Source organism: Arvicanthis niloticus, chromosome 1 (assembly GCF_011762505.2).
Source record: "Arvicanthis niloticus isolate mArvNil1 chromosome 1, mArvNil1.pat.X, whole genome shotgun sequence".
NCBI classification, from domain to species: Eukaryota; Metazoa; Chordata; class Mammalia; order Rodentia; family Muridae; genus Arvicanthis; species Arvicanthis niloticus.
The window spans coordinates 68,916,687-68,926,966 of record NC_047658.1 but is presented as its reverse complement, the minus strand read 5'-3'; the positions used below and the strand labels follow the sequence as shown (position 1 = coordinate 68,926,966).

Genomic DNA, 10,280 nt, shown 5'->3' with positions numbered 1-10,280 from the left:
CACACTGATACAGGCCTGTAATCTCAGAACTCTGGAGGTAGAGGCAGGAGGATGGAAAGTTCAAGATCAACCTTGAACTTGGCTATATAGGGAGATAAAAGCTAGCCTGAGCTAGGGACCCTGCCTTAAAAATAAGAACAGGACTGAAACTATAGGTCAGCAGTAGAGCATCTGTCTAGCACACATGGGTTCAATCCCTAATACCATGCGGTTTGGACAAGCAGAAATGCTCAGTGCTACCTACCATGAGAGAACAGCGGCAGCACAGCGGTCTCTGCCAGGACGGTCCATGATCTGAAACTCTCTTTTCATTGAGAGAAAGTTGGCCATCCCATGACCTCTGTCTTCTGGGCCATGAGCCTAATCTAATTCCTGTGGCTGTATGATACTCTGAAATCCTCCTCCCGTCTCCAAGAACATCTCCCACTGAAATGCCTACATCCAGCTTCCTTCACTGCACAAATATTTATGGAGCTCAGAGCCTTGCCACACCTGCACAGATAGCAGGGACAAGGCAATCTGGGCCAGGTGCCCTTGCAGAGTTCTTGGTTCACGGGAGAATATCACAGGATGCAAGCAGGGAGAGAGATGTGTACATGAGAAGATGGCAGGGGTCAGAAAGCTTTGGTGATCAATGAGGGCTTCCTGGAGGAATCTGGGCCTGTCAAATGGGAAGGGCATTATGTGGGGCCAAGTTACCGGCTGCATACTAAGGATGAAGCCTTTGGGGCCTGAAAATGAATGAGCCAGTTCTCTCCATGGGGAAGCTCAGCTTGCTAAGGGAGAGCATTCAACACTCACCTTCAGTTCTGATCTTGTGCCAAGACTTTGAGCTACACCTGTTTCAACTCACCTAACCCTCAAGCCAGTCCCATCCCAGCCTTACAGACAGGGAGCTACACCAGCTAACCAACTGGTTAGGCTATCAGCTTCTGAGTGTCAGCGCTGGGATTTGAAACCCATGAAATCCATTCTACCCAGGGCAAACTAATCTATGCCCGATAGATCTGATGGCATCAAAGAGGCCAGCCTAGAAGAGGACCCCAGAGTGGCACAGAGACTCAGACTGCTTCCTGAATGAAGTGACCCCTGAAGACCCTGAAGGAGTCAGGCATGGTAGTGCATGCCTTTAATCCCAGCTCTCAGGAGGCAGAGTCAGGCAGATTTGTGAGTTTTAGGACAGTTGGGTACATAGAGAAACCCTGTCTGATGGAGGGAAGAGCTGAAGGGAAGAGGAAAACATGTCCAGGAAGAAATGGCCTAGTCGGAGGGAACTGACCATCAGGGATTTGCCAACAACTAGTTGATTTGACGTTCCTAGAGGCTGGAGATGAAAGCAGACAGTGAAGACTACTACTAAAGAAAGATTTGAAGCCACAGAAGCATACATCCTTCCAAACCCTTATCACCCAGACTCTACACCCTGGACCTGCTTCCTTGGCAGGCTCTGCCTCACCAGTCTCTAAGAGAGGCCTGGGCTGTCCAATCCTCCATATTTGGCCCCCAGTGGAAAAGCCAGTAATGAGAATACAAGAGAAGGGCCTCACGCATGCTGGATGGTTGGACTTCTCCAGAGACACTAGAGCTCAGAGTTGGTGAATCACACGTCCTAGGTCACGTGGTAGTGTGTGAGCAGTCAACAAGGGCTGGAGCGCTCATAGAATGGTCTATCCCAGGCTACTTCTTTGGCCTTTTGCTCGAACCTTCCTACTCCCATTGGTAGCAACACTGGAGGAGCAACTGCAAGAGCACCAAGGAGACCCATTGTGAATCCATAGGCCCCATGCCAGGGACACTCTGCCTCACAGCTCAGGAATTATAGAGTCCTGCCTCCTGCCACAGCCGCCCCCTGCCACACACACACATACACACCACACACACTCTTGCTGAGGCTCTTAAGTTGACAGTCAGTTTTCTCTCCCTGAGACCAAGTTCTATGGGGACCTCACAAGACAGGGCCCCATCCTTTCAGGGATCACACAGACCTCTAGGGACCTGTGAGGTCCAGCCCCTGGGGCCTGGCCTCCCGGGGCCTCATCTGGCCTCAGATCTCCCAAGCAGGAACAAGGAGTTCTTCTGAGGTAGTTCTAGAGATGAGCCAGTCCCAGGAAGGAGGAGGCTGTCTCCTGAGAGATGACCCAGCCAGGGCTCCTCTGAGGAGAGAGGCAGAGAAGGGGCTGGACAACAGAGCCCTTTGTTCCCCTCTCAAAACAGCCACCCAGTCCTACCCCCATTCTCCACACCCTTCCTAGGAATCAAGCCACCCACCCCCGGGGACAGGATCCATCCTGCACATGGCAAGGCAGTGCCTGGAATCTGCTAGGAGGACCCTTGTTCTGTCCCACCACACACACACACACACACACACACACACACACACACACACACACACACACACACACACACAGTGATGAGCCTCCCCCTCAGCAGCCCCATGCCCCATAGAGGGCAAACATTCTCTTCTAGGCAGCCTCCAATCTGACAGAGTGCTACAGGTTCTGCCTGGAACCTCCCAGTCTAAATGAGCCACGATCCCCCACCTCTGAACACCCAGCCCAATGTGAGGAGTAGTGCTTTGGTTCAGAGGGATCCCTAATGGAAGAGATGGAACTTACCTCAGCACTTAGGGGGGCCCCTGGGGCGGAGAGCAGAGGCATAGAGAGGGCAGAGTTCAGTCTAGTTCAACGAAGCTCACCAGGCATCTTCCAAGACTAAGATCTGAAGGCTGGGGGGCTCTCCAACAAGAAGCAGACGTAGCCAGAACCAAAAAGAGCTCGCCAACTGGGACACACACACACACACACACACACACACACACACACACACACACTGTACAAGTAAGAATATGCCATGTTACTCTGTTGCTCTAACCCCTAGGGCCAGGGCTGCCACCCTCTCAGCCTTTTCCTCACAGTCCCACACCTAAGCTATTGTCAATGCCTTGGCATAGTCACCTAGGCCTTTCTTGAGATCCAGCACCCAGCTCAGGGTCACCTGAACTAGGAAGCCTCTCCAGACCTCCACCGGAAGCAGAGGGCCCTCACTCCAGAAGCATGCTTGCCCTAGCCAGCTTACACACCACACTGTGATTGTTCCAGCCTATAAGACCTAGATTCCTCCAGGAAGCCCTCAGTGATGTCAACCCTCAGTTCTGTGACCATTTTGCAGAGGAAAAGTCCTGGAGGCACATGACAAAACAGAGACTACCCGTTTTCCCTCTGCCTACAGTATTCAGCTGTACCCTCGCCACCACACCGAATCCCCAGACTCTCATTTCCACCTTCTGGCTACATGTGGGGATCTTCCTGCAGCTCCCCCAACCCCCATCCTCTGTACTGCTTCCCTGCTTAGGGGACTCCAGACCCCAGCTGTCCTCAGTGTGTTTGCTAACACACCAGTGCTCTCCAAGGCTCTGCTATCCCTACCATCTTCTCTTCTCCCCTCATTCTCCTTACACCAAAGTCACCTACATGCTCCAGGGCCCTGTGTAGACACCCAGAAGACTTTCAAGTCCCCACCTGCTCCTCTGTCCGTAGCTTGAGGTCCTTTGTCAAAGCCTTTTCTATCTTCCTCAGCCCACTCCTGGCTCCCCTGCCACCCACACAGGTCTCAGCTGGACTGTCGGCAGTGTCATCCCCAGCAAGCACTAGAGAGGATAGCCTGGTTGGGGTCACAAGGCCACTCTGACCCTCCCTGTTGCTGTCTTCGACCAACCAACACAGCCTGTGGGAAAGGTCCTGGGGGAGGCAAGCCCAGGATTAAGGACCCCTGACCCCATGCTAACTAGAGGTTTCAGTCTCAGGCCAGGAGGTCCAGACTTGAAAGGAAACAAGCCATCAAAGGAGTCTGCAGCCCAGCAGCCAGCTGGGATTCAGGGACACTGGGCCAGGCTCACAGCCACGCCCAGCAGCAACCCAGGAGCAATCCTGCCAAAGCCACAGGACTTCCCCATGTTCTAGCCAATATGGGTCACCCAGGGCTTAACCACTTCAAGAAAGACAGCCAAGGTTCACAGAGAGCTGTCGATTGCCCATTACAGCACCCTCCCTCCCTGGGTGGGATTGTGGGGAGGAGGGGTGTACAGGAGGGAGAATTCATCAACACCTGCTGCAAAGGAAATTCTACTCCATCCCTCCTGTTGCTTCAAGATGACCCTTCTGGTCACTTTTAGAGTTGGTGGACCAGCTGGGGGCAGTTGAAAGGTCAGCTGTAAATAGGACAAGCCCCTTTCCCTCTGATGGGCAGAGGGGACCTCTGTTCAGATGCTAACTGGCTGAATGGTGGTGGACATGCTTCCTCTTTGCATACCTTTAAAATGGAAACAGCAACCTCTATGTTACTAAACTGTGGGAAGAATTCAGTGAGATTAATGCATATATTTCTTGGATGCATGCTGATGTGCATGTACATGTATGTGCATGTACATATAAAGGCCAAAAGTTAATATCAGATACCTTCCTCAGACTCTCTCCATCCTATGTTTTGAAACAGACTCTCCTAGTAACCCTGAGTGTTAGACTGGTTGGCCAGAGAGCTCCAGCAATATTTCTTGTCTCCACATACCTTTCTCTTCTGACCCCCTACCCCCACCCCTATCAGTAGGGTGAGAGCCCACCATGCCCAGCTTTTATGTGGAGTCTGGAGATGCTAATTCTAGGCCTCATGCTTAGGCAGCAAGCCGTTTACTGGAGTCATCTCCCCAGCCCCTGTGAACATAATTCTAACCCCAGACAGGCAGCAAAGGTGCTTTCAACCATGTAGCTTGCTGCCCCCTCCCTTGTTCATGTGCTATCAATCAGCCGCAGCCTCCCTGCAGCCTTGGCTCTGAGGCTCCTTCCCAGAGTGTCTAGGCCTCAAGGCCTGCTCCTCCCCTCTCCCGGCCACTGCCTTAAGCACCTGTCTGAGAGGAAGACTTGCTCTTGTTCCTCGTCTCTCTATCCTCTCCTCCCAGCTGACCCTGGCAGTGGGAGAAAAGCCCTGTTGCTTAGCCTGACATTCCTGAGGCTGGGGATGATTGGCCTGTGTTCCCCTCCCAGGCCCCACCCTTAGGCTGCAGGCTTCTCTTCACACCTCCAGGTCCTTACACATTCTGCACCCTGGACTGGCAGGGTGCTCCAGCTCCACTTCTCAGACTCCTCAAGCTTCTAAGTCAATCCCCAAGGCTTTGACTACCCAGGACAGTTTCCGGCCACATCCAGCCCAGAGCTCTGGTGTGGACTCCTCTTCCACCTCCCATAGCGCTGTGTCCTGCATCACAATCACCTGGGGATTCAGCTCTGGGAAATCCTGCCCTGGGCTACAGAGAAGCCACTCTTTAATGACCTGTGCTTGTGGGACCCCTGTTAGGATCCCACCTTGGTGCTAGGCTGCCCACCCTGGGACTCCTCTCAACCCAAGGGTTTCTTCAAGGACAGTGACAGTTTTGATTAATGTTCATTATCACTTCCTCCAACTGACAGGGATAGATGTATTGATGACTCCAGAACCTAAGAGTACTGAGTATTTGCAATGTCCCATCCAATGCGCAAAGCAAAATCTCATGGCTAATGGAGCACAACGGAGAAAGCCTCTTTGCCATCTTACCTTTCATATCCAGATAGATCTAGAAAGAGAAAGGCAGAATTCACCGTTCTAGAGGGGCCTCGGGAGGGGAGGCAAACATGGACAGGTGGAGTATATGTAGCCAGTCTGTATTTCCTGGCACAGGCAGCTCCTACTCCTATGCCCAGTGAGCTCTGTAAGCTTTGGGGAGCCCTGAAAGCCAAAGTTTTGATTGCTCCAATGTACAGGTGGGAATACTGGGTCTGCCCTTGAGTTAAAAGCACAGCAGAGGGAGTCAAGGACGAAGTAATGGCCTCAGACAGATTCTCCAACAGGTGTCTGGCGGCCCACAGTGTCCTCATCCTGTGACAATTCAAGGTATCAGGGAGCTGTGACACATCTCCCCTAGTTACAGAGAGGCCCAGCAAGGCTGAGTCACCCTGGTCACCAGCAGCACTGGAGAACAAAGGAGAAGCCAATGGCTGCTGACTCCCTGCTGTATCCTTACAGTTCCAGAGGGTCTCTAAGTGGGGGAAGGAGAGTGGGTGTGGCTGGAGAGCCGTATCCTAGCATCCTTCCTCCAAGGACTGAGGCCTGGGTCACAGTGCTGACCAACCAGCTGCATTGGCCCTCAAGGTGAATGCAAACACCTCATGGCTCTCTGCAGTCTCCCAAGGCGGCGCCTCTGCACTGAGTGGATCCCTTGCTAGTCCTTACACCCAGGGCCCACACAGTGCAGCGTGGGCCCCAAGGAGAGCCACAGACACAGTGGGCTTTGGCCTCTGCCCCCTCCTGACCTTCATCAAGGCAAGTGACCTTTCTCGCCCTTTGGTTCCTCTTTGGGGAAAGCAGAACAGGAAAATTAACCTCCAGGAAGGGCCATCTGTAGGGAGGCTGGTGGGAGGCAGTTTCTAAACATGAGGTATCTGAGTTACCACTGTGCCTCAGTTTCTACTCCTGGGAAATGGGAATAACCTTTGTAGCCCCTTTCACTCACTGCTGAGGCTCAGCTGTTAATGTGCAAAGAGTCAGTTTGTTTAAGGGTCCCAACATGTGACCGCATGGATGTTTCCTTTCTGATCATCTCTCATTTCCTAGGCTATGCCTAGTATACAACAGGGGCTTAATAAATAAATATCAGAAGAAAGGAGGGAAAGGCAGAAAGAAGGATACAAACAGGAAAGTAGTAAGGAAAGCAATGATAAATGACAGGTGCAGGAAGGCTAGATGAGGGGCCAGGGTGGACAGCAAGGAGACTCAAGGGCCAGGAAGGTGAAAGGCAGAAGGTTGCCCAGGGCTGGTCTAGGTCATAAGGGTTGACCCCAGAGCTTCCCTGCCCCTCCCTAGCCCACCTACTTTGACCTAGTTTCCATTTCGAGGGCCTAACCTTTCCTTTCAAGGCAGGCTCTGCAAAACAGTTCCCCTCACCCCCCTCAGCTAGATGTAGCCCCCAGCTATGCGCTTTGGAGGACAGAGGGGAAGGAAGCCACATGAATGGAACCTGTCTTCCAGGTCTCAGAAAGAGCCTTCCAGTCTGTGACCTGTGTTTCCCCGTCCTGCAATGGAGAGTCAGAAGTGAGTGTATCCACTGCCCTGGGGATGTCAGGCCCTGCAGGCATTTTCTGCTGTGCAAGTGTGTGGTTAGCCTTGATGTGTCACTAAGACCTGTGGCCGCATCGTGTCATGTCAGAGAGGGTTGACAGACTGCACGCACTAGCCAGACTGGGTTTTGCAGCATCCAGGTGCCAGGATATGTATGTCGGTGTATGCCCACATGTGTTGGCAACACGAGGGTGTGTGAGAGCTGGTGCATGTTCTAGTGGGACTTGTGAATGCTAACAGGACTGACAGCAAGAATCTGTTGATAGACTAGTGTGTGCATGAGAGACCGTGTGACGTCGTGTCACAAATGCAAAGTGTGGCAGCGACTGTCAGTGTGTGCCAGGAGAAGGGTGCTCAAGTGTTTATGAGCGTGTGTGTCGTGTGTCAGTCAGCCTGCCCCAGAGCGTTTTTGAGTCTACCGACCAGGGCTGAGTGTGTGAGCTCGTCTCGGTCAGGAGCCGTGAACCAGATGGGGTGCCTCGGTCTTTACACATGGTTCTGGCCAGAGAACCACATAAGAGACTTGGGCAGACAACAGAGTGCCAGATCCCGGGTGACGCTGACTGGAACCTCCGCCCGTGCCCTCGCCCAGGTCGTCCCCACGCGCGAGCGGGACAGGGCGGCCACCCGCACTCACCGTGTCCCTTTGTCGCCCATGGTCCGCGGCGGCCGCAGGGAGGTCCGCGGCGTCAGCGTCCAGGCTGGAAAATCCCCGGCCGCCAGGAGAAGCGCGGGCCAGCCCGCTCCCGGCTACCCCGCTCCGCCTCCTCCGCTGTCGCCGCCGCCGCCCCCGCCCGGGTCCCCGCCCGTCGCTCGAGCAGCACAGCGCCCGGGCTGCCGCCAGGGGCGTGGAGCGTGCGGGTGTGAGAGTGCGTGTGTGGCTCCGTGCGCGGCTCTGCGTGTGCGCGCCCAGAGAGTGAGGGCTGGGTGGCCGGCCGCGGCTGGTCCAGAGAGCGCGTGCACGCAAGCGCGTGGCAGTGCTAGTGCGTGTGCACGGCTGTGCGCGCGAGCCTGTCGGGAGACGGGGGTGGGGAAGGTGGAGAGATTTTGTGTGTGTGTGTGTGTGTGTGTGTGTGTGTGTGTGTGTGTGTGTGTGTGTGTGTGTGTGCGCGCGCGCGTGCGCGCGCGCAGAGGTAGCACGTCTTTGTACAGTTGTGCGTGTGTGCTCACAGTCGTGGGTGCGAGCGCGCTCTCCCGCGCACGCCAGGACTGGCCTTTGTGTCTGTGGATAGATGCAAGCGGAAAATCCGCAGACTCCAAGGCCCAGCCTCAGCGGCGCCCCTGTATGAGGACAGAGAAAGATTCCAAAAGCCTAGCCAGGCCTTCGCCCTTTGCTCCACCCTCCCCGCCCCCGCCCTTCTGGAGAGATACCACCCAACGGCACAACGGGGACAGGAAGAAGGGGTGGGGGCGGGCAGCGGACTGCAATGCTGGAGAGCAGATGAGAGTGGAAAGTGGAGGGGAGGGGCAGGCAGAGAGAGGAAGCTGTGAGAACAGGAGATAAAGAAGGGACGGAGAGCCAACTAGCTGGTGGCGGGTAGCATCTAACATCATTGATAGCACCCGGGCCTTGCTTAGTTGCCTGCAATGACTCTGGACATCAGCAATCATTCCAGGTCCAGGTCTATTGGCTGGGTCCTAAGAGCAGCAGATGCCCTATTCAATAGTTGAAGGAATCCACTTGTTCTTGCGAGCAGACACCTGCACACAGTGGTGTCCAGCAGAGCCTACTGTCTGCTTGGACACTGTATCCTACTGTATCCTTGGAAATCTTGACTTTCCTCAAGTTTCCCACCCGGGCAGAAGTAGCAAGTGTGCAGTAGGAGGGTAGAGTCCAGAGGCTAAGGAGGTACGGTAGGAAAGGGTTCTGGGTTTGAATCCATTTTCTACTAGAAGGGATCTTGAGGGGTTCCCTCTTGTTTTGCAGGCAGTGGGAGAATGTAAGGTCTTTCTCAGTCCCTCACTGCTGGAGTTTGACTAATTGGCACTGATAGGTCCCTAATATCGGAGGATTAACGATAGGAAAGGAAGCTATCATTTACTCTGATGCAATTGCGGGTCTGGAAACATCTCCTGTAATTATGTTCAGAAGCAGTTACCTATGCTGTTTACATAGAGTGTGCTGTTTATAGAGTTGGTAATAATATCCCAGGATAATGACTATAATTATGTCCAGATTTGGGGTGGGGGTAGAGCCTAATGGACAGGCAGGGTGGTCCACATCTGGGCAATGGTAGGAGCTAAGGGAAAATGGATTAAGGTCTGTAACTTCACCTGCCCTTTCTTGGCCTCTGGGGTCTTCCCTTGCTCCAACCAGGGCAGAACAGGAAGCCACCTGATCCTTCTGCAGGGGGAGGGGGGGTGAGGATCTTGAAAGGAGCAGAATAGGATCCTCTGATGAGAGCAGGAAGCTCACTTTGTGAGCTCAAAATCAAGAGGCCTGGTCTTATACTCTCCACACGGTGGGCTTCGTCTGAGCCTGATGATCTCAGTACAGTGAGTACCCAGTGCTGACGCTCAAAGCACAAGCAGGCAAATTCTTCACCCTACTTAATAAGTATCTGTGGCTATGTTATTATAACAAACAATATTTTAGATGACTTCTCAGTAAACAAACAGTCCAAAAAGATGCACCAGATGGCTCCAGGTAGACCCCACCCCCACGTAGTTCTTCCTGGACCGGCTTTGGAAAGTATGGCTCTAACACTGAGGGACGCTGAACAGATTGGTAGATGGTGGTGTCGACACGCAAGGTGTCAAGTGCATCCTTTCTGGCCTGTAAACCCCATGAGGGGTGGGTGGTGTGCCTGGTGGTACTTGGCACTCACAACTCTGTGAGCTAAATGCTCTGTTGCCTTTTCTAAAAGGAATGAGCAAACTGGTACTCAGAGAAATCAAATGGCTTGCCCAGATTCACAGCCTCCTCTTTAAAAAAAAAAAAAAAAAAAAAAGATTTATTTATTTTATGTATATGAGTGCTCTATCTGCATGTATACCTGCAAGCAAGAAGAGGGCATCAGAACTTGCTAGAGATAGCTGTAAGCCACCACGTGGTTGCTGAGAATTGAACTCAGGACCTTTGGAAGAGCAGCTGGTGCTCTTAACCACAGAGCCATCTCTCAAGCCCCCCCCCCCCA

At 53.4% G+C, this 10,280-nt stretch overlaps 1 protein-coding gene across 1 annotated transcript in view; it reads right to left on the bottom strand.

The window, feature by feature from the left end:
• Arrb1 (arrestin beta 1) overlaps positions 1 to 8,254 on the bottom strand; it is a 72,596-nt gene extending 64,342 nt beyond the window's left edge. The window contains exon 1 of the mRNA XM_034504806.2: positions 7,781 to 8,254. Within this exon, the coding sequence (XP_034360697.1) occupies positions 7,781 to 7,800 (20 nt within the window). The 5' untranslated portion in view covers positions 7,801 to 8,254. The remainder of the gene's footprint in view (positions 1 to 7,780) is intronic.
• Positions 8,255 to 10,280: the final 2,026 nt, after the last annotated feature.